The sequence below is a fragment of the Palaemon carinicauda genome, chromosome 21 (genome assembly GCF_036898095.1).
Source record: "Palaemon carinicauda isolate YSFRI2023 chromosome 21, ASM3689809v2, whole genome shotgun sequence".
NCBI classification, from domain to species: Eukaryota; Metazoa; Arthropoda; class Malacostraca; order Decapoda; family Palaemonidae; genus Palaemon; species Palaemon carinicauda.
This window is the reverse complement of record NC_090745.1, coordinates 56,010,866-56,035,939: the sequence shown is the minus strand read 5'-3', so window position 1 is coordinate 56,035,939 and position 25,074 is coordinate 56,010,866. Positions and strand designations below refer to the sequence as shown.

At 43.1% G+C, this 25,074-nt stretch overlaps 1 protein-coding gene across 1 annotated transcript in view; it reads right to left on the bottom strand.

The window, feature by feature from the left end:
- LOC137614911 (diacylglycerol kinase eta-like) overlaps window positions 1-25,074 on the bottom strand; it is a 773,025-nt gene that overhangs the window by 10,788 nt on the left and 737,163 nt on the right. Inside the window, exons 20-21 of the mRNA XM_068344565.1 lie at window positions 22,505-22,710; window positions 21,877-22,083 (exon numbers count right to left, since the gene is read on the bottom strand). Coding sequence (XP_068200666.1) covers window positions 21,990-22,083; window positions 22,505-22,710 — 300 coding nt within the window. The 3' untranslated portion in view covers window positions 21,877-21,989. The remainder of the gene's footprint in view (window positions 1-21,876; window positions 22,084-22,504; window positions 22,711-25,074) is intronic.

Genomic DNA, 25,074 nt, shown 5'->3' with positions numbered 1-25,074 from the left:
TACTTGTCGACACCTCTTCAACCCACCCCCTCCAACCTCGTTCTCCACATCAGCACACCCACGGATGCCTGCGCCCAACTCCTCACATCATACTCAGAAATTTTCCGTCCAGAACTTCGCCAAATGCCCATGGTTCCTGCCAAACACGGTATTTATCACCTTATCAAGACGACGGGAACCCCAGTCTTCGCCAAATTCAGACGTCTGGCACCGGATCGATTGGCAGCCGCCAAACAGACGTTTGCCGAAATGGAAGAAATGGGCCTTTGCGATAAAGCCTCCTGCCCATGGTCGTCACTCTTACACATCGTCCTGAAGACGGCTCCCTCCGTCCGTGTGGGGATTACAAGCGCCTGAACATGCAAACAGAACCGGATCACTACCCACTCCCAAACATCGCCGATGTGACCTCCTACATGCACAAAGTGAAGGTTTTCTCCACGCTTGACCTCCTAAATGTGTATTATCAGGTGCCTATGAACCCAGAAGATATTCTCAAGACCGCCATCACCCCTCCCTTCGGTACATACACCTTCAATTGCTCCTGTTTTGGCCTTCGTAATGCTGGGGCCACTTTTCAATGTCTCATGGATGGCATCTTAGGGGACCTCCCCTTCTGTGTATGTTACGTGGACGACATACTTGTGTTCTCTTCCTCAAAAGAAGAACACCTCCGTCACCTAAGCATCGTTCCCGACCGCCTACAACAAAACGGCCTTGTAATCCGGTACGACAAGTGTACCTTTGGCGCCAACGAAGTGTCGTTCTTAGGGCACCGCATCACTTCTGAAGGAGTCCATCCCCTCCCTGAGAAGGTAGCAGCCGTTCAGAACTTCCCCATGCCCTCGACTGTCAAAGCACTGCAGGAATTCTTGGGCACGATCAACTATTATCACCTTTTTCTGCCAGCCATTGCTGCCACTCTTGCTCCCCTCTACGCCTCCCTCAAGGGCAAGCCAAAAGACCTGAAGTGGGGTCCCCTTCACGAAGCGGCCTTCTGCAATGCAAAGAATGCCCTATCAACCACTGCTGCTCTCACTTTTCCCGTCCCACATGCCCCTCTCCTTCTCTCCACCGATGCCAGCGAAGTCGCTATTGGTGCAGTACTCAAACATGTGGTCAACAGCTCGCCCCGCCCATTGGCCTACTTCAGCAGAAAACTGTCCAAGGCAGAATCGGGTTATTCTACCTTCGAATTGCTGGCGGTGCACTTGACTGTCCGTCACTTTCACAATTTCTTAGAAGGTACGCCCTTCGTCGTTCGCCCAGACCACATGCCTCTGGTGCACGCCTTCACTCGACAGCCGGACGCCTGGTCCGCCCATAAATGCCGGCATCTCTCCACCGTGGCTGAATACAATTGCACCCTCAACACGTCCCTGGGAAAATGAATCCCGTTCCCGATGCTCTGTCAAGAAACACATTGGCCGCCGTTCACCTGGAATTGGATTACAACGCCTTGGCTGAAGCACAATGACAGGATCCAGAGTATCAAGTATGTAGGACATCCTGCACATCCCTCCACTGGGAAAATGTCCCCCTCAAAAGCTCCAACACCACCCTCCTCTGTAACGTCAATAATGGTAGACCGCGACCGTGGATTCTTGCTCCCATGCGCCGACAGGTGTTTGATTTCATTCACAGGCTTTCACATCCCTTGCGCCATTCTACTGCACAGCTGCTGAAGATGAAGTTCATTTGGCACGGCATTACTAAGAATGCTAAGGATTGGGTCCATGCCTGTACTTCTTGCCAAACTTCCAAAGTACATCGACACACGGATTCAGGAGTGGGCACCTTTCCTAAACCTCAGCGTCGTTTCGCCCACATTCACGTTGACATTGTAGACCCCATACCTACATCACAAGGACATCGTTACTTGTTTACCGGCATTGACCGCTCCAATCGTTGGCCTGAAGCCATTCCCATGGAAACTGCAACATCCATCTCATGTACATCTGCCTTACTCTCAGGATGGATAGCAAGATTTGGTATCCCTGAGCACATTACTTCTGACAGGGGTACCACTTTCACCTCTCCATTGTGAACATCATTAGCGAATCTCCTGGGCATCTCCCTACATCAGACAACTGCCTACAACCCACTGCCAATGGAATGGTTGAACGTTTTCATCGCACCCTCAAAGCACCTTTGATGTCCCGCTGCAACGACTCCTACTGGTTTACTCAGCTTCCCTGGGTCCTCCTGGGACTAAGGACCACTCCTAAAGAAGCCTTGGACATCTCGGCAGCGGAAATGGTGTATGGCGACCCGTTGGTTGTCCCTGCCGAATTTTTTCCTTCTGCAACCTCCTCCGACGATCTCCAGTGCATATGTCATGTCGTGGGAAAATTTACTCCATGCCGCCAGACTTACAAGCCCCCAACGAAGCATTACATACTGACAGACTTGAACTCTGCAATGCATATCTTCCTACGCAATGACACTTGCACGTCACTGCTAACGCCCCCTTATACGGGCCCTTTCCTTGTGATCGGCGCAATCCGAAAGCATTTCTATTAAACATTCGTGGCAAAGAAGACTGGGTCTCCATTGATCGTCTAAAACCTGCTTATCTACTGCCAGATGATCTGCTTACGGTTCACCTCTCTAGATCAGGGCACCCTATTTAACATGTACATTATGTCATTTTTAGGGGGGGGAGCCATGTACCACCGTGTGTCACACGATCGTACATAGTAATGACATTTCTCTTTTTGTATATATTATCCTTTGTATCTTCGCTCTCCCCTCGCACTGACAGCAACTGGCATGAGCCTGTCTGCCTATTTCTCATTGTTAACTGTCAACAGAACCGGTGGCCGGTTGGACAAGAAAACGGATCTTGAGCAAAGCGAAAAATCTATTTTTGGGCAAGATTGCCATGTCATCCTGATGGAAGGTTCCTTTAGGTAGCTTTCTAAGGGATATTTGCTACAGTGATACTCCTAGAGAATTAACCATAGGTCTCCAGAATTCTAACTCCTGGCGTGAGTATCCTTAATATATCTTTAAGGATATCGCATAATATCAGGGAACGTATTTTTTGATACGACACATAGCAATCTTCACCACAAATAGATTTAACTCGTTGAGGGGGAAGAGAGGCGAACGAAGGGGAGCCGTTATCAAGGTACCCGGTGGTCCCCTTCCCCGTACTACTACGGATCTTCATTCCTTGTTGCATTTAAGCAGGAATAGCCGCAGATAGAGTAGTTTCGGGTGGGGTCTTTTCATTAATTAGTTATTTTTTCTTTTTTTTTTTTTTGGAAAGAAGGGTGGGTCCATCAGGATGACATGGCTATCTCACCCAAAATTAGATTTAGAGCAAATTTTTTGGGCTCGGCCATGTCGTCTCGATGGAAGCTTACCAGAGAATTAACTTGAAAGTACTATATCTGTTGGTTTGTCAAGTGCCTTTACTTTGAATGAGTTCCTTATATGGTCTCCTAGATCTTTATATATATGACCTTACTGCTATTTGTCATATCCACTAAAGTTTGGAACTAACTTACGGCTTCCTGCACCCTGCAAGGAAATTGTCGACTTCGTCTATAAGGCTTCAAAGTTTGCATTTCCATAGGAACATGAGGGAAACTTCTTTCGAGATTACCTGGTTGTTCTTTGGAAATCCTAACAAGGTATCTATTTTAAGGAAAATAGAAAGGCTCTGGAATCTTTTATTGTAATTCTGTGGATAAAGAAGATGCAGATACATTTTTTGTTTTTATTTTCATAACCAAAACAAAATGATAGTAATGTATCGTGATAAGGAATCTAGCCTGCATAATTGAACATCCTGGTATGTATATATTTTTAACCTGTAAGGGAATAATATACATATATGAATTCATTTGTTAAATGCCATTCAATAATGTGAAATTAATTTGTTTAGTTTCACTTAGATGTTGGATATGCTTCAACACTATGTACAAATGTTCACATGGCACTGGTGTTATTGGTTAGATTCTGCACCTATATAGAACAGTCCATAAATCACCATAGTGATTTTTACTAAAAGGTATTACACTCGAGGGTGCTAACACCTATTCACCCGATACACTGTTGAGTCCCAAAACAGTCCACTGTTCATCGCAGCACTAGACGACAGGTTTTATGACACTACCTTCCTCCCCCACAAAGTGTTTTATCTCGTGCACTAGCTTCGCATAATGTTTATAAAAGACTCTGGATGATTTCCACCCCGTATATGAGCGTGTTGGAAGAAATTCAACGAAGAAGCAACTTTTCTTGGATCATGACCTGCGGGTGTACTGTCAGGATCCGCTCTGCGAATAAAGTAGGTGAGTTTCGCTCTTAGTTGTTTTAGTGATAAGTTTGATCCTGGGGTTTCGCCTCGGAGGAGCTGTCCCTCCTTGAAGTCTGAAGTTCTTCGAAGAAAGACCTTAAGACACTCTACTGGACATAGAGTGACATCTTCCTTCAGAGGGCAGATTCTCCAAGGACCCCACCTTTTAGTGGGCAGCTCGTTTTTGGCGAGAAAGGTAGGATCAGGGAAAAGGTTCAGTTCTCCCGCTTCTGTGAACTGAATATGGCCTTCATTATTGGATAAGGCCACTATTTCACTAACTCTAGCCCCTGAGGCTATAGCAAACAGTAATATCACTTTCTGTGTCAGATCCTTTAGGGTGCAATCCTCGTTGTTCATGTTCGAAGTGTAGTGCAAGACTTTGTCCAATGACCACGATATGGGCTTTGGAGGGGTTGCTGGTTTGAGTCTTGCGCATGCTTTTGGTATCTTATTGAAGATTTCACCTAAAAGGTCCACCTGAAAGGCATACAGAAGAGGTCTAGTCAAAGCCGACTTACACGCAGTTATTGTGGTGGAAGCCAGGCCTTGTTCGTGGAAGTGGATGAAGAAGGAGAGACAGAAATCTATTGATATTTCTGTCGTTTTCCTTTTTTTCACGAAGGAAACCCACTTCTTCCAAGACGATTCATATTGTCTCCTAGTTGAATTTGACTTGTATTCTTCTATAGAGTCGATCTTGTCTTTTGAGATCCCAAACCTTTTCTTGGCTGCTAGGGCGAGAAAATCATGAGATGTAGGTTGTTCGTTCTCGAGGATGAAGCGTACACAGTCGACTTCTGAACCAGTTGGGATTGAACTGTGTTCGGTAGAGGAAACAGCTTCAGTTTCAATTCTAGAACTAGAAGGAACCAATTGCTTTTGGGCCATTTGGGGGCCACTACCACTGCTGTTCCTCTGAAGGATCTTAGCTTGTTGAGGACCTTCAGCAGAAGATTGGTTGGTGGGAACAGATAGATTTTATTCCATCTGTTCCAATCGAGAGACATGGTGTCTGTAGCTTCTGCTTGAGGGTCCTCGTAGGAAGCTACATATCAAGGTAGTTTCTTGTTGTCGCTCGTTACGAAGAGGTCGATCTGCAGTTCAGGGACTTTTTCCAAGATGAAGGAGAATGAGTCTGCATCTAAGGACCATTCTGTCTCTATCAGCTTTTGCCTGGATAGAGCATCTGCCGTCATATTGCGGAACCCTTGCAGGTGAACTGCTGATTAGTGCCATATTCTCTTTCTTGCCAGGCAGAAGATGGCTAGCGTCATGTGATTGATGTGAGGTGATCTCGAGCCTTATCGGTTTAGACATTTTACTACCACCTCGCTGTCCAAGACCAGTCTGATGTGGATTGTTTTGCGAGGGGATAGTTTCTTCAGCGTTAGGAAGACTGCCATAGCCTCCAAAATGTTGATGTGAAAGGTTTTGACCTGGTGTGACCAATTCCCCGCACTTTCCTTTGTTGGGAATGGCATCCCTATCCTTCCAGGGAGGCATTTGTGTGTATTACCACTGATGGTTGAGGTGGATGTAAGGGAATTGTTCGTGTTAGGCTCTTGGCTGTTGACCATGGCCTTAGTAGCGTGGGCAATCGGGTCGGTGTCAGCCTTTGTTGATCTCTTCAAGCGTTTGATGCGTATCTTCTCCAGACTCCTGACGCATCCTTCAACTGTGCTTTTAGCACTGAATCTGTCACTGCTGCGAACTGGAGAGAACCCAATACTCTTTCCTGTTGGTGTCTTGAAATCTTCTTGAGTTTCAGTAGTCTCTTGACACATCCCGCTATCTCTCTCCAATGGATTCCCAACCATTGAAACTCCTGAGCTGGAGAAAGGCGAGACTTATTGCGGTTGATCTTAAAGCCTAGGTGCTCCAGGAACTGGACCACCTTTGTGGCTGCTTGTAGACAAGCCGTCTTGGATGCTGCCCACACCAACCAATCGTCCAGGTATGCCATTACCTGAATTCCTTCTAAGCGTAGTTGTTGGACGATTGTATCCGCAGGTTTCGTAAATATTCGTCTTCTGTAGTCTGAATCCTAGGTAGGAGGAGAGGGGGCAGCTGACTGGTAGGTGACAGTAAGCATCTGCCAGGTCTATAGAGACTGTGTACGCCCCTTTTGGTAGAAGGGTCCTTATGTGTTGTATGGTAAGCACCCAGAACTTGTTGTTCTCGATGAACTTGTTGAGTGGAGACAAGTCTAGAATGACTCTGAGTTTGTCCGAGTCCTTCTTGGGAACACAAAACAGCCTTCCCTGGAATTTGATGGACTTCGTTTTCCTTATTACCTTTTTGTTCAAGAGTTCTGGGGTATATTCTTCCAATAAAGGGGATGGAGTGTTGGAAGAATTGAGGAAAAGGGGGTGGAATATTGTTCCATTTCCAACCGAGTCCATTTTTGATAAGGCTGTGGGCCCAGGGATCGAAGGTACAATGATCCCGAAAATGGAAGAGTCTCCCTCCTAAATGAGGCCTCTCATTGCGGAGATGTTCCTGAGGATCTATTTCCGTGACCGCGTCTTCCTCTACCCCTTGAGGGGTTTCTTGAGGAACCTCTTTTTGAGCCCCTACCTTTGTGGGGGCGAAAAGTAGTTGTGTGGCTCTCAAAGCCTGGATTAAACGCAGGCAATTGATCTACTAGCTCTTGGGGTACCATCTGAAAGGTGGTTTGTGGCTGAGCTACCATTTGGGGCACTGTGGCCATGGTCACGGTTGGAAGTTGTTTAGGTCTGCGTGGTTTCTTTGTCTTCCTGTTCTTAGGTTGGGGACCAGCGTCTGAGGATGATTTCCTCTTGGAAGACATGCCCCACTTTTGAAGATGGTTCCTATTCTCCATGACGGCTTTGGCGATAACCTCCTGAACCACATTTTGTGGAAAGAGGTCCTTGCCCCAGATACATGAAGTGATCAGCTTCCTGGGTTCGTGTTTGACCATTGCTGCGGCAAACACATGCTCTTAACAGGCCCTCCTGGACCTGACGAAGGCATACAAGTCCTTTACAAGGGTACCCATGTGAGCCTTGGCTAAGACCATGTACATGTCTGGGGCATTGGTAAGGCCTGCACACATTTCCATGCAGTTCTGAAGAGACATAAGATGCTCTGGCAGTTTTGGAAGGTTCTCATTGAACTGCTGACCTGCTATCTCCGGATCCAGTTTAGAGACGGAGAAGGTTAGATGAACCTCGTTTCACTTCTCCTCGCAGGTAGGCATGGCTAAAGATAATGGTCTACATTCTTCTAGCACTGGGCATGGTTTGCCCGCATCGACTACTCTCATGACACAGTCAAGGGCTTTCACCGAGAAGGGGAAAGCTCTGGAGGAAGGAGCAATGAAGGTAGGATGCCTCTTGCTCAATGCTGAGACTTTGGAGTTGGTATATCCGGCTCCCTTTAGGGTCTTGGACAGATTAGCCTGTGCCCTGTCATGCTCAAAAACGGTGACTTCCTTTGGTTCCGTTTCCTCGTGAGATGCTGGTTCATCCCACAGTCTCACGTGACAATCTGGGTATGCCAAAAGGCTAGGCCAGAATTGGAGAACTTCAAGGGGTTTGGGCCCCAACTTCTTGGAGATATAGAGCTTCCCATTCATCATAGGCATGTGCTCTGTGTACCTCCAGGGGTTGGTTTCGGAGCAGGGAGGTAAATCAGAAACTCTAAGAGGCTTAGTAAAGCCTCTGGAAATGCCAGAGCATTTCCCTTCTCTTACCTCCTCCTTCGTCTCTTTAAGATCTTGCTTAATCTCCTGCTGTTCCTTCCGGAACACTGCCATCATCTGCTGAATCGACTCTAGGAGCACTTCGCTCCTGCCAATTAGCACATCTGGATGGGGAGTTGGGGCTGAAGAGGTTGACGGCACAGGTTGATATCCCGTCACGGGAAACTGAGGGTCCTCAGTTACCGTCGACACGGATCCATCTTCCTCCGTAGGTGGTTGAACCACATCTTCTTCAGGGTCTCCTTGTAGAAGATCCTTTTCGGTGTCGGTAGACACCTCCAACATCCGTTCCTGGTGGATGTTCATGCCTTCCAATGCCTTATTAATGTCTGCATCCACTGTCAGTTGGATGAAGGGAGGCTTGACCTGTACTTTGGGGCACAACTGCGCTGGGTTGGGCCTTAGGGAACAGAAGGCACCTCAAAGCTTCAATAAGTAGGTAAGGTCCCGGAGAGTTCTTCTGGAACCCTCTTACCCACCTCCAAAAAGTTTCTCTTGTTGTATCCCTTGACTCTGTAGTGTCAGGGATATCTTCTCCAAAGCCTTCAGTCATCAGGGCCGAGCAGATGGAGCAACCCTTCGGGTCCCAATACCTCAGGGATCCAGATACGATGCAGCAGGGGGCATGAAACCTACGCATCGTATGCCCACAAAAGCCCTTACTATTGTGGTTGCAGAACACGACTGCACACTTCACCATTGGCTCCTCCTGTAAGGAAAAAAAAGGTGAAATGAGTATAGGGTTATTTATATCATCGATATAAATGCATATTTAAAATAGCATTGCATACTAATATATTCAATAGCTTAGGATAGTAAGCTAGAAAGGAAATAGGAAAGACACATATCTGTTTCCTCTCAAGGCAGTTGCTGTGACCTCCGTCAATATTAATATTTTAATTTCCCTATAAGGGAAAATACAGAGTGGAATAACTCCCGTACGTAGAGCCGGAGTCAGTGAATATTTACTCTAACTCCTCCAGTTGTAAAATATTAATACTAAATAGTGATTTATAAGTGTCCCGACGATCCAAGGATTCATCAGGGGGATGAAGGAATACTTCACCTCAACATTTTATACGGTCACAACAATAGACTGTGAAAGGATAGACAGAGTATGTTAGAATTACTTGTACTACTGTATCATTGTATAATGTAGTTTTCTAACTGCTGTATCATTATATACTGCAGATATACTGACTACTGTATTGTCATATACTGTAGTTTTACCGGTATACTACCGGGGTTAGGCTAGTGCCTGGCGGCACTAACTGATAGGGAGAGAGAAAGAATGGAAAGGAGGATTCCGTATTATTATAGTTTAGTCCAATAATTGGAATTGTAGGAGGGCTAATTAACTTTTATGGCGATGACGGAGCCGGGCACTCCGAGTCCAGCTAGCCATTGGGCGCCATGTCAAGTTCGTGACCGTCCTTTTTATTTCGTGTTCACTTAGTATTATTTCACTAGTATCACGTTAGCTAGCTTTATTTTAGCATTACGATGCCTTAGGCTCTGTTTTGTGTTTACTTTTACTATGCATTAATGTAGTTTAAGTTTTAGTTTTATGCGTATCGGTCCCGGCTAGTCTAGCTTAGAGAGTGGTAATTTTGTCGGAGATGGGTTCGCCGATGGCAATCAGGTCTTTCTTACTGGTCTCGTTGGCAGTGGCCATTTTACCCTTAGAGGGTTTTTTCCTCGGTTATACTAGTTTACTGGGCCCCTTTGCATGCCTGCCTTTGATCCCCCGGTTTTTTTTTACCTATTAGGCTTAGCCTAGCCCTCCTTGGCGAAACCGCTGGTCCGCCAAGCTGCATTCGTTCATGATCTCCCATGCTAGGACTGTGCAGTCCTTTGGAGCTCCCCTTTGCGAAGGATGATCTCCCCTTGTCGGTGCACCGACTTATCTGTACTGCCATTCCCTTCTAGCCTCTGGGATTTCTTAATCGATATGCGGCATCGACCTATTAGGCTTAGCCTAGCCCTCGTTGGCGATTAGCCTAGCCCTTGTTGGCAAACCCGTTGGTCCGCCATGCTTTATTTGTTCATGATCTCCCATGCTAGGACTGTGCAGTCCTTTGGAGCTCCTCTTTGCGAAGGGTGTTCTCCCCTTGTCGGTGCGCCGACTTACCTGTACTGCCGTTCCCTCCTAGCCTCTTTGATTTTTCGTTCGACTTGCGGCATCGACCTATTAAGCTTAGCCTAGCCCTCGTCGGCGATCCGTTGGTCCGCCATTCTGCATTCGCTCGTGATCTCCTATGCTAGGACTGCGCAGTCCATTGGAGCTCCCCTTTGCGAAGGGTGATCTCAGCATATCGGTGTGCCGACTTACATGTACTGCTGTTACCTCCTAGCCTTTGAGATTTCAGTAACCATAAGAGGTCGAATTACATAGTTCGGTAATATCTATATTCATTTACTGTTTATTTACGGAAAATCAATAAATGCATTTTTAACCTATTTCTTATTGGCATATCTTCATCATGAATAACTTACTTGAGGAATAATTCTATATCAATGAAATCAACTTTTCTTATTAGAGAAGTCATCTGAGAAAAGTAATATCAAACTACTGTTCTCGAGGATATGCACATATATGAATAATAAATAGTATTCTTAATACATGTAAATATGATGGTATTACAAAATGTTGATTTACTGATTGTAGCTCTATGAATTCAAAATAAGCAAAATAAAGCCATATCTATAACATGACGCTCAAAAAGGAAACCCATTGTTTTGTTTATTTCATGGAAACACACAACGAATGCATTTTCATTTACACACCCATTTGAGAACTAATGACACTAACTCTTAGTTAACTGCATGATAAATTTGGAAGTCTTATAAAATATTGGTATTTCTATAATATTTATAATAAGATGTATTGGATCAGTTTTTAATCAAAGAAAAACCTGCCGCAAAGTTACAGAAAAGGAAAAAAACCCTGAACCTCAAATACAAGATGTCTTTATGGAAGGAGATTTTCCCTTCTCGGCAATAACTCTTACCTTCCTCCGCACACCGCCATAATCTTACATTGTTATATCGCAACCAAAAGCGAAGTTTTCTTATGCTTAAAGGACTTCTATTTTTTTTAAAGTTTTGTTTGTTATTCTATTTACTGTTTGTTTAAAAAATAAATACCTATATCATTTTTTTATGTAATATGTCATACTATTAGCGAATTAACTGGGGCTTGGAATACATTATTCACTTCTACATTCCTTGTAACGGGGAATAATAATTCGTTACAAGGAATGTAGAAGTGAATAATGTATTCCAAGCCCCAGTTAATTTGCTAATAGTAAGACATATTACATAAAAAATGATATAGGTATTTATTTTTTCAACAAACAGTAAATAGAATAACAAACAAAACTCTCAAAAAAATAGGAGTCCTTTAAGCATAAGAAAACTTCGCTTTTGGTTGCGATATAACAATGTAAGATTATGGCGGTGTGCGGAGGAAGGTAAGAGTTATTGCTGAGAAGGGAAAATCTCCTTCCATAAAACGGATTTTGAGCGAAGCGAAAAATCTATTTTTGGGTGAGATAGCCATGTCGTCCTGATGGAAGTTCCTGTAGGGTAGCTTCCTTGGGTATATTTGACTACGGTGATACTCCCACAGAATTTACCTCAAGGTACCCAGAATTCTAACTCCTGGAGCAAATATCCCTCATTAAATGAACCAGGGATATCGCATAATATCAGAGGACGTATTCTTGACACGCCACATAGCAATCTGTAACCCGAACAGAATTAACACTTCGAAGGGGTCAAGTGGCAAGAAAACGAAAAACGAGAATGAAAGAAGAGCCGCTAGCAAGGCACCTCTCCTATCTCGCTTCAAGTGCGTACATAGCGCCGCCGACGGCGCCATCTGTATTCCTTTTTGCGTAGCTCAACAGCTCGGTGTTTTTCCCTGTGTTACTCTCTTATCTTGGATTATTTTCAACCTCATGATGCTTTCTCCAGCCTCTTCTGCCTCTGGAAAGTTGAGTATTATCTCTATTATGTATAAATGCAAGCTCTTGGTGATTTTAAGATAATTCGATAGCGATATTTTCGTTACAAGAGCTGTTGCCTACCGGAGGCGTCCTGGACGCTGTCGCTCGCCATGCATGAGTCATTGAGTTAGCCAGAGTGACATTCCCGGCCGTTATGCTTTAATAATTTTAGCTATTTAGCTCTACATAGGAATTCTTTATATGATGCTATTATTATTTCCGTTTCTGCGAATGATTTACCGATCCTGGCCTACGCTAGGCTTTGTAGACTAGACGTCTGGCCCTAGTACTTTCATGCATGATATTCAGATTTCCGAGTGTTTTAAAAAATTTATTGAAGCTTTAGGCAGTTTTATACATATAAGATTTTGTTGATATTTCTTCCAAGATAGTATACGAGAGAGTTTCGGTGATTTAGGTAATCGATTCTCTTCACGCCTAGGCTAGTTGCCTATGGGGTCCTAGTATACTTTCTCACACTCTCCGGTTGCTCTTTTCTCCTCGGAGAATGCGCAATCCCTTTTCCCTCTGTTTAAGCCTTGGGCTTAACCCTAATGGTTTATCTGAATAAATATTTAGATATAACTATATTAGGGTGTTTTTGTTCTTTCCTGTTTCCAGTGAATCTGGCTTCAGGAGGGGGCAGGACATCAGAGTTTTTAGTCTGGGTCTGTTTCTTTCTAGCATAGAGAATGAGATTCATTTGCTAGGCCTAGGGCAGACACAGGAGGCTTAGCCTCCCTAGACCACTTTTGAAGGTTTCTGTACGAGATGATCCCTTCTTCTTGTGATCTAGCAGACTAGTCCAGTGTAGTTGTTCTCGGTTTGAAGGATAAGATCCTTCTTTTCCTGTGAATAACAACACCAAACCTTGTTTTAGTTCTGAGGGAGATGGCAAGTATTGCCAGCCTCCCTCCTAGGATTCCCCCTTGGCTAGGATGAGCTTTCTTGGCTGATCTTTTACTAAAGCAGAGTTTGCAGGATCCTCTTCCCCCCTTTCCCCCTCTTTTCTTAGTGATGGCCTAGCCATTACATCTCTGTCCGTCGTTCTACATCTGTACCTAGTATAGGTTAAGATGTGGAGCTGACTCAGTCCCTTGCCGGCCGGCACGAACTTGCCGGCCGGCAAAGGCCTATCTTCTGTAGAGTGTTCCCAGACCTCCCTTGGTCTCACATCCATGTCTATCTGTAGAGCCAGGCGGCATTGGATAGATGGAAGCCTGAATTTACATTCTCCCCTTCCTTATGTTCACTCTTTCTGGATGCCGGGCTGTGAGGCAGTACCGTCTCTTATCCTTACATCCATTCTGTTTCTCTTCTAGTGTTTGTACCCTAGCCCGACTGCCGGCCTGAGTGGCCGACAGCCGGGCAGGTGGAAGTTCTCTGGTTCTTTTCTGCTGCCGGCCGGCATTGGTAGCATACCATTGCCGGCCGACAATAGAAGAACACCATGAGATCTACTGGTCGCCACGATTAGCGGTCGGCAGCCGGGTGCTATCATTTTTTAGTTGCCGGCCGGCACAAACATTTGAACCAGCGCTCTCCCACCCAATAGTCTAAAGGTAGTATACTTTGGAACTAATTTAAGGTACATGCTGGCCAGCACATTATATTATATACAGTAGCCAGTATTTTTACAGTATAGGATATACTGCATGGAGAAAACTATAGTATAGAATATATTATAACACTAAGTTTTTCCAAGACTCTTGTGTTGTCTTGTACAGCCTTTTGTGAAACCGTACAGATGAAGAAAGTGAGTTCTTTCTTTATTAACTATCCAGTATATTAAAATTACTTATTTTGGTGTGAGCTACACCTATTTTTCCTCTGGAAATACCTTATCGGTTACTCTAGAATAGAATAACCATAAAAATTTTATTATCTGGAAGGTTACAGCAATTGACTGGGCAATAAATACAAGTGTGTGTCTTTCCTTCTTTCCTTTCTAGCTTAGTTACTTTAAGCTATGTATACATAACATTAGTTATCCGGTGATACGTTGTTCACTTGATACTCATGGAATTTTCTTCTCTTTACAGGAGGACCATCCGAAGTGTGGGAGTTTATTCTGCAACGTCCGCAGCAAGAACTTCTGCGGACATGATTTGTGTAGGAGGCACGCAGCATGCGCAGTCTCCAAAGGTGCTCTCCGGTATTGGGACTCGCAGGTATGTACAATTTGCACTAACCTGATTACCGAGGCGTTTGACGCCCCTAAGTCGGTGGGGTCAAGGGACGCAGCGAGGGAGAAGCTTCAAACCTGGGTGAGGGGCTTCCAGAAGAATACTTCTGGCCCCTTTCTTCCAAGCGAGAAGATGAGGGCTTACCTTTTCCCCAAGGCATCAGCGGATGCAGTGATTCCCCAGCCTCAAGCGGAGATACCGTTGGTTCAGATTCCGGTGGATTCTGAAGTCTCGGACGCCCTGCAAGACATCCAACTGGACGATAGGATGTCTGAGGTGTCCGAGTACACTGAAAAAGACCTTCTGGCAGAAGACCAGGAAGAGGAGCTGACCCAGGCTCTGGCCAATGAAGAGGAAGAATTCGACGAGGAGTCGGCTACCCCGGTTCAGGCCCCTGAACCTGTTCCCTCAACATCGTCTGCTATCCCAGAAGATCTTGGAAGGACTCTTTCTTCCATCGTTGGAATGATCCAGCAAATGCAGAAAGAAAATAATGAGAAGGCAGCTGCAATGAAGTTGGAGATGCGAAGACTTGCAGCATCACGTGGGCCCCAGAAGAAGCTCAACGTGAAGGACCTTCCCTTGTGCTCGGATGCCAACCCTTGGAGGTATGCCGAGCACATGCCTATGACGACGGGAAAGATCGTCATCTCGGAGAGATTGGGCTCAGTCCCCCTCGAGGAGGTGGAATTCTGGCCCAGCTAGGAGTCGTACCCGGACTGCTATGTCCGCCTTAGGAAGGAACCAGCCTCAAAGGAAGAGACGGAGCCGAAGGAGGTCATAGTTTTTGACCACGCTAAAGCTCAGGCCTTACTGTCAAGCTCGCTGAAGGAGAGGGGCTTCACAAACTCAAAGGTACCTGCTTTGAGTAAGAAGCATCCTTCCTTCGTGGCCTCTCCTACTAGAGCCTTTCCCTTCATGGAAAAAGGGTTTAAGGCTGTTCTGAAAGCGGTCGAGGCAGGTAAACCATGCCCCTCCTTGGAGGAGGGTAAACCTCTGTCCTTGGCCTTACCCATGGACCAGAAAGACTGGAAGGACGTCCATCTTACCTTTTCAGTTGGGAAGTTGGAGGCCGATATTGCCGGACGTCAGTTCGGTGAAGACCTCCCGAAGCTGTCTGATTTTCTCTTGCGTAGGGAGCAAGAGACAAAAGAAAGACTCGCCGCCTCAATGTCTCTGCAAAGTACTCTAGAGACGATGGCAAGTGACCCCAAGGCTCAAGAGATGTTTATGGTAGTCGCTAAGACACATCTGGCCACAGTGACGAAGGACCTTTACAGCTTCGTCAAAGCTAGGAGGGCTTGTAGGGAGTTCGTGTTCGCCTCGGCTGCGGTGAGGCACGAGCTGAGGAAACTAATCTCCTCCTGCATTTGGGTCAAAGACCTCTTCCCTAGTGAAGCGGTCACAGAGGTAGTGGATAAGACCGCCGCGGAAAATAGAAACCTTCTCCAGAAGTGGGGCCTATCTCTTAAAAGAAAGTCTTCCCCGGATGAGGGTCCCCAACCAAAGAAGAAGACTAAGAAGCCTAGGCTACCCTCTCGGCCAGCCATGCCATACAGACAGCAACAGCAGCAACTTCCTTTGACCGCAGTGCACCAGATGGTGGCACAAACCCCGACCACGTACCAGTGGGTACCCCAAGCCGTGACTACACAGTCTCAGGCATTTGACCCAGCATTCGAAGGGCAGTCTACTACCTTTCGAGCAAGACCTAGAGGAACAGCCAGAGGTTCATCTAGACGCCCCTCAAGGGGAAGGGGGTTCACGGGAGGTCGCAGTCAAGGAGGCAATGCCTCAGGTCAACAGCAGCAAAAGTGAAATGCTTCCGGTAGGAGGGAGACTCCATCTTTTTCGGGATCGTTGGACCTTCGATCCCTGGGCCCACAGCCTAATCAAGAATGGACTGGGTTGGAGTTGGCACAGCACTCCACCTCCATGCTCATGATTCTTCCAACACTCTGCCCCCGTTCTGGAAGAATACATTCAAGAACTCTTGGAGAAAAGAGTAATCCAAAAGGTAAAGTCCATCAAGTTCCAAGGAAGGCTGTTTTGTGTTCCAAGGAAGGACTCATAAAAACTCAGAGTCATTCTGGACTTGTTGCCACTCAGCAAGTTCATAGTGAACTGCAAGTTCAAGATGTTAACGCTACAACACATAAGGACCTTACTACCCAAGCGGGCATTTACCATCTCCATAAACATGTCAGACGCTTATTGGCACATTCCAATCAATCGTCAAGTCTCCCCCTACCTAGGATTCAAGCTACAACGAAGACTCTACGCCTTCAGAGCCATGCCATTCGGGCTAAACATAGCCCCAAGGATCTTCACGAAGCTGGCGAACGCAGCTCTCAAACAATTAGGCCTAAAAGGAATCCAAGTAGTGGCCTATCAATACGACTGGCTGGTGTGGGCAGCATCCAAGACAGAGTGCATGCAAGCTTCCCAACAGGTGATCCAGTTCCTGGAACATCTAGGCTTCAAGATCAACAGAAAAAAGTCTCGGCTTTCTCTATCTCAAAAGTTCCAGTGGCTTGGAATCCACTGGGACTTACTGTCACACCAACTTTCCAACTTTCTGTCAAGAGACTTCCGGATTCCGAAAGGATATCAAGACGCGAACAGGAGAGAGTGCTGGGCTCTCTCCAGTTTGCCTCAGTAACAGACCCAGTGCTAGGAGCACAGCTAAAGGATGCAACCTGAGTTTGGAGGAAATATGCATCAAACGCGCGAAGAGATCTGATAAGACCAGTACCAACTCGTCTACGTACGCTTCTCAAGTCCAAAGTCAAACAACTGAAGAAATCAGTGCTTCTCCAGCCACCTCCTCTCTCTATGACTATTCATACAGACGCCTCGAAGGAGGGATGGGGAGGTCATTCTCACCGGAAGAAGGCCCAAGGATCCTGGCCCAACCTATTCAAGAAATTTCACATAAACTTTCTGGAAGCAATGGCAGTACTTCTTACATTGAAGAAAGTCTCCCCTTGCCGCTCGATCCACACAAGTTTGGTACTAGACAGCAAGGTGATAGTGAGATTTTTGAATCGGCAAGGTTCGAGATCAGCCCAAATGAACCAAGTGATGTTGGCCATCTTCCGACTAGTGGAGAAGAAAAGATGGCACTAGTCAGCAGTTCACCTTCAAGGAGTCTGCAATGTGACGGCAGACGCTCTATCCAGGTTCACACCGATAGAGTCAGAATGGTCCCTAGACGCAGCATCATTCTCCTTCATCTTGAGTCAAGTCCCAGAACTGCAGATAGACCTCTTTGCGACGAAAAACAACAAGAAGTTACCTCTCTACGTGTCCCCGTACGAGGATCCCCTAGCGGAAGCAGTGGACGCTATGTCCCTCGACTGGAACAGATGGTCCAGGATTTACCTGTTCCCTCCTCACAACCTTCTATTGAGGGTCCTCGACAAACTGAGATCTTTCAAGGGAAAAGCGGCATTAGAACTACGGCTGAAGTTTCTACCGCTACCCGATCCAGTTTTGACCCAGCGAGTTCAGAAGTCGACTGTCTGTGCTTCATCACTGAAAATCCGAAACCTGCAGCTCATGATTTTCTCTCCCTAGCGGTGAGAAAGCATTTCCGGATATCAAAAGACAGTATAGACTTTTTAGAGGAATATAAGTCCAAATCCACCAGAAGACAATATGAGTCATCATGGAGGAAGTGGGTGTCCTTTGTCAAGGCGAAGAAGCCACAAAAGATCTCGACGGACTTCTGCTTATCATTCTTCATCCACCTCCATGGTCAAGGCTTAGCAGCCAACACGATATCAACGAGTACAGTAAATCTGCCTTGACAAGACCTATTTTATATGCCTTCCAGGTCGACCTCTCTAACAACATTTTTAACAAAATTCCGAAGGCCTGTGCTAGGCTCAGACCATCAGCACCTCCAAAACCCATTTCATGGTCTCTGGATAAGGTTCTTCATTTCGCTTCGCTGATGAACAATGAGGAGTGTGCTTTAAAGGATTTGACCCAAAAAGTTATATTTGTTTGCACTCGCTTCAGGGGCTAGAGTTAGTGAAATAGTAGCCCTCTCGCGAGAGGAAGGTCGCGTTCAGTTCTTAGATGGGGGAGAACTGAACTTTTTTCCGGACCCAACGTTTCTTGCCAAGAACGAGCTACCCTGGAGAATCTGCCCTCTGAAAGAAGATGCATCTCTATGTCCAGTGGAATGCCTAAAGGTCTATCTTCGTAGAACTTCAGACTTTAGGGGAGGTCAGCTGTTTAGGGGAGAAACATCAGGTTCAAATTTATCTCTGAAACAACTAAGGGCAAAAATCACCTATTTTATTCGCAGAGCGGATCCAGATAGTACACCCGCAGATCACGATCCGAGGAAAGTTGCCTCGTCCATAAATTTCTTTAATAACATGGATTTCGAACATCTTCGGTCATACACGGGCTGGAAGTCTTCCAGAGTATTCTTTAGACACTATGCGAAGCAAGAGGAGCAACTGAAGAGGTCTGTGGTAGCAGTGGGTAGTGTCGTCAAACCTACTGTTTAACTCTGCGAGGAACAGTAAAATTGATTGGGACGATTAATTCTAGGGTGGGTGTGTAGTCACAGACTGTTCTACAGACTAAGTGTTAGGGCACCAAGGTGCCCACGTTGACTGTTCCATAATCAAAGGTGAACCTAGCATAAGTGCAGACACGTGTGCCAAGCGTTTCCAATGCCAGTGTGATTGAATAGTAAGACAGACTTTTATGATTTCAATATCTCAATTTTAAAAGTGGCACTAATGTTCTTTCTTTTCAGATAAACAATTTTTCTGCTTACTATGATCCTTATGCTTATTTGTTGGTTATCCTCTTCTCATACGTGTATAATTGCTGATTAACCTGTTTTTTATTTTATTGATTGTCAATAAACTAGTTCTTGTGGACCTTGCGTCTCATTCGCCCGTGTCATTTTACTGGAAAATGGTTTAGCATTACTTAAACTATGGATAACTTTAACATGAATAATCCTAATAGATTGTTCCTTTCTGCAAGCAAACTTTCATTGGTTTATGCTTTCCCCTAGTGGGGAGGACTTCATGCCCTATAGGGACGGTGGCGGATGTACAAATTTCTTCCTACCCGGATATAAACCTTTGCCCAATCCAGTAATAGAACCTTCTATTAGAGCTTATTGGTATTTCATATCGACACAGCGGTTCTTTTACAAACTTTGCTTTACATAATATAGAGTGAGACCACTATATTGGCTTGTCTGTTATTCATACATAGGTATATGTACTCTTCGAGACTTTTCCAGAGTCTAGTATGACTCTTCCCTGTAGGGGGCAGGAAGCACTAACATAGTCTATGTTTAGATGAAAAGATGTATGACGGTAACACCTTAGGTCTCTAGGTATAGGCTGACCGGGAAATACCTTCTTGAGAGTACGGCACATTTTGAGAATCCACAGATACAGTAATGCTCTGGTATACTTCCATCAGGACGACATGGCCTGAGCCCAAAAAACGGATTTTGGGCGAAGCGAAAAATATATTTTTGGGTGAGATAGCCATGTCGTCCTGATGAACTCGCCCTTCCTTTTCTTTAAAAAGGGCTATAGGACCCCTCCCTATATACAGTATCTGTAGCACCTCGTGTATCGCTACAAGGAATACAGATGGCGCCGTCGGCGGCGCTATGTACGCATTCAAAGCGAGATAGGAGAGGTGCCTTGCTAGCGGCTCTCCTTTCATTCTCGTTTTTCGTTTTCTTGCCACTTGACCCCTTCGAAGTGTTAATTCTGTTCGGGTTGCAGATTGCTATGTGGCGTGTCAAGAATACGTACTCTGATATTATGCGATATCCCTGGTTCATTTAATGAGGGATATTTGCTCCAGGAGTTAGAATTCTGGGTACCTTGAGGTAAATTCTCTGGGAGTATCACCATAGTCAAATATACACAAGGAAGCTACCGTATAGGAACTTCCATCAAGACGACATGGCTATCTCACCCAAAAATAGATTTTTCGCTTCGCTCAAAATCCGTTTTATGGAAGGAGATTTTCCCCTCTCGGCAATAACTCTTACCTTCCTCCGCACACCGCCATAATCTTACATTGTTATATCGCAACCAAAAGCGAAGTTTTCTTATGCTTAAAGGACTTCTATTTTTTTGAGAGTTTTGTTTGCTATTCTATTTACTGTTTGTTTAAAAAATAAATACCTATATACTTTTTTATGTAATATGTCATACTATTAGCGAATTAACTGGGGCTTGGAATACATTATTCACTTCTACATTCCTTGTAATGGGGAATAATAATTCGGTATTCGAACAAATCAGTTTTCGATCATCATTTTGGAACGAATTATGGTCGAATACCGAGGTATCATACATACATATATATATATATATACATATATATATATATATATATATATATATATATATATATATATATATATATATATATATATATATATTTATAAATCTCCTGTGACCCATTTGGTTATATTTGATGTCTATCTATTATCTGTCATTCTCATTATAGGCTATATATATATATATATATATATATATATATATATATATATATATATATATATATATATATATATATATATATATATATGTATATATATATGTATATATATATATATGAGTGCGGGTACCTTTATATGGTGAAAGAGTTTGTGTATCACAATGACTAGCAAAACTGAACTATTAGAGGCAACCCATACTATGTCAGTTTGTTGTGAGTGATCAGATTAAAGTCTCCCACCGTCACCAATCCACAGTGGTCACCGTGGTGATGAAAAGGGACAAAACCCTGAAAGGATTAATGTGAGGCCTTTTCCAGCAATGGACTAGAAACAGCTGCATTTCTTGTTGTTGTTGTTGTGTATGTATGTATGTATGTATGTATATTTATATATATTTTATATATATATATATATATATATATATATATATATATATATATATATATATATATATATATATATATATATACAGTTTCCGCTAAATAATTTTTCATGTGATGAGTGAACTCAAACAGCATTAGCTCTGATCATTACTGTAGTTGCAACCGACATAACCAAGAGAAGCTTTATATCATCGAAAAATGAGCTCTATGAAAAACTATAATGGCATCACCTTTTGGAACGACCCTCTCAAAGGGCTTGGGTGTGTGCAATGATAACAGATAAACTCTTACATATCAAAGTTTTGTCTTACAGCTGCCCCTTACGAATTGTTTTTTTTTCTTATATCAAATGAAGATTAACTTAACGACTAGAAAATGTAAAAGTGCCAAAAATATTTTTCCGTTTTAGCCAACTGTACTTAGAGTATAACAAGTAAGGGCACTGTGCATTCGAATTTCTGTTCCTCAATTAATTGTAAACGAAAATGAATGCATTAGAAATAATCAGAGAGCCATCCTCTACATTAATAATTACTGTACCTATGTACACACATAGTAAATTATTATTAAAAATATATAATGTATATCAAAGCCTCATGTTATGGAAAAGGCTTGCTAAGTTGTTTCCTGATTTTTAGTTTCGCGTGACCTCAATAGTCTTCAATATCTCATCAGGCTATTGCACAAAAAATACCTGACAACAGGACATAAAGAGAAAAACATACAGTACATAAACAAAATGTGATCGCTTACATACAACCTTGCAAGAGCTGATCCCATACACTGCGTCAGCCGCTGAACAACCATTTCCCTTTTCGCCTTTCATTTATACATTGGTAGAATTATTTTACGTGTGGTGATTCCACTTATATGTGCGATTTGGAATCTTTTATTTCCCTGATTCCTTGTAAGATTCTCTTAAGGTGTCCTATTTTTGTAATTCCAAGTTCCTTGAGATCTCTGTAAAGTAATGTGATAAACAATGATAATTGTAAACAAAACGTTTTGACTTTATATTCACTACAAGTGAAACATGACTTCCTTAAGATTATTTTTAATCTAAATAACTTAAAAACACCAACTAAAATATAATGCAAAAGAACGTACCCACTTACACTTAATGAACAGAAGATAGCAATTTTAAAAGTGAATTTACACCACTATGATCTTAAATTCTACTAACTGGTACTTCTTATATTTACAATTAATTGGATCTAATCTTTTATAAATAAAAAATTCCCAGACTCCTGTAATGAAATACCATATTGAATTTAAAAGGTACAATTCTTTAAACATACATTAAACAGTTTAATTTCTTACAAATGACTACTGTATGTATTGAACCACAATAATATAAACAATCTTTGTTAGAATAACATACCTTCTCTCTAGATTCAAGAGTTCTGATCCACGTATGTCATGGCCAATAAACGACTCCCTATATTCTGTCAGGTGCAATCCATCCAGCCATGCAGCAACATCATCTGGACTCCAGTCCCTAACTTCTCTTTCCAATCCTCCCTTCCGTAATTCTCTCTTAAGTTTAATTTTGAAGAGTCCTTTTGACTGGACGGGCTTACGCTCACCCTATAAGCAACGATGTTAACATGAGAGAAGACATTACATACCAGTGTGTAGCTTACCAGCAAAACAACATGGTTGTTCTTTTGTTTATCTTTAATTACTTCCTTATTACTTAGTAAAACTAAATATAAATCTAAAATCATGTAAATCAGAATATAGTCACACCGTATGTTATGTTGTTAAAATGTTCCAAGATTTGGGAAATGTAAAAATGGTAATGAATATGAGTAAAACTAAAATAATAAATTAAAAGGCAGAGTGACAACAACGAAGGGTTATGTACGAACCTTAAAATGATTGTTAATGAATATATGTACTTAGGAAAAACAATAAGCATTTCCTCATGACATGAAACCGAAATTTAAAGAAAGTTGAGCTCGGGATAGAGAGTTTTTGGTAAACAAAATTCGATTATGAAAAGTAAATTGCCACTTTTTCTAAAAATAAAAGTATCTAATCTGATAGTCCTACTAGTATTAACTTATGTCTCAGAAACTTGAAAACATACTAAAGCCTTAGAACATAAGATTGTTACAACTCAGAGAGCTATGGCAAGAATAATAATGTGAATAACACTAAAAGACTAGAAACAGAGCAAAATGGATACGAGAGTGAACTAAGTACATATATTCATTAACAGTCTCTAGAAGCTCATCCATAACTCTTATCTGTTATCTCTCTGCATTTTTCCTGAATATTATCTTAGTTTTACTCATATTCATTTTCAGTCGTACATATCGGCTTTCTCTTTTCAAATCTCTTATCGTCTATTGTAATTCCTCCTATGATTCACTAAACAGAATTATGTCATCTGCAAATCCTAAGTTGTTGAGGTATTCCCCATTAATATTAATTTCTACATTTTTACAATCTAAAGTCTTAAAAACTTCTAGCCATGATGTGAATAATTTAGGAGAATAGGGTCTCCCTGTCTAATTTCTTTCTCAATAGGTATTTACTCAATATCTTTATGCAGTTTTAGGATTGCTGTATTTCCTGTATAAGTATCATCATGTATTCTAAGATAAGGTTCTTCTATTTCTTGTTTTTGAAGGGCTTTCAATACTGATGATGTTTCAACAGAATGGAAAGCTTTCTCATAGTCTATAAAATGGATTTTGACATAGGAAAAATCTATTTTTGGTTGAGATAGCCATGTTGTGTTGATGGAAGTTCCCTTCGGCAGCTTCCTACTGTATAATATTTCTGCGAGTGATATTACAAAAGAACTACCGTCAGGTATCACAGGGTTCTAACCCCCGGAACGACTATCCAAAGATATCGTGTATAATCAGGGACGTATCCGAAGATAACCATAGATATCTGCACCCCCAATAGACTTTACCCAGTCTAATCAACTAAGGGGAAGGATAAGTGAGGAGCCGTTACATATCCTCTCACTCTAAGGTGGCTGCATTCGTCTCTGAAGTCATTCATGAGAATTTAGACAAATACTTGATAGGAGTTAACTGTGTTAGTTTCACTGCAGGAATCAGGCAGGCGGTTGCCGACCAGTGACCTCATCTTTACGTTCCTGGGTAATGTGAATTTCCTGTCACTGTTAGATATCTGCAGACCCAAGCACACTGGTATTGAATTAGTTTCCATGTCAATAGGTACACCGGGGAGAGGGGACATAAAGGAAGCAAGAACCGGCTGGATGAGGTTGCATATTCTGCCACCGCTACCCAAAGGCAAGACAAACCCTCATACCCCCCAGCAATGTGTGTGCAATAAGAACAGCTGGGAATCCAAGAGTAGTTACCTCAGGTCAAGGTCAAGTCGTGAGTGAGCAACTGATAGTTGGCCCATCTGCCAACTAAGGCTTATCTCAGCCATGGCTGGCGTCGATACGCAACAAAACGCACAGTATCTTTTCTTTTGTATTGCAACAATCTTATTCATAGAGCCGTTTTTCTTTTGTGTCCATTCTTCCCGAGTGTGTCTGTAATTTATAAGTGATACGTTGTTATCCACCACTTATGAGCATTTCTACAGTAAACTGTTCCAGTAATTTAGAAATAATCAAGAGACTTATATTTCTTCTATTGTGTAATTAGAGAGATTACAGTTCTGTTAATGATTTACTTAAAGAGATTCATTCCTTCGCTTGAAGAATATTTCTGCTTATGTTTCTGTGAAAATTAACGTCGACAATAAATCCTCTTTACGATCTAAAAGTCGTCTAATTTACCGCCTCCCAATTATTATCTAATTGACACAACCTAGTGACTATATATATACAGTGAACCCTTGCTACTTCGCGGTTCTACCATCGCGGATTCACCACTTCGCGGATTTTTTTCATAACCCATGTATATACATATATCGCGGATTTTCCAGAAATATCGAAAATACCGCGATGTG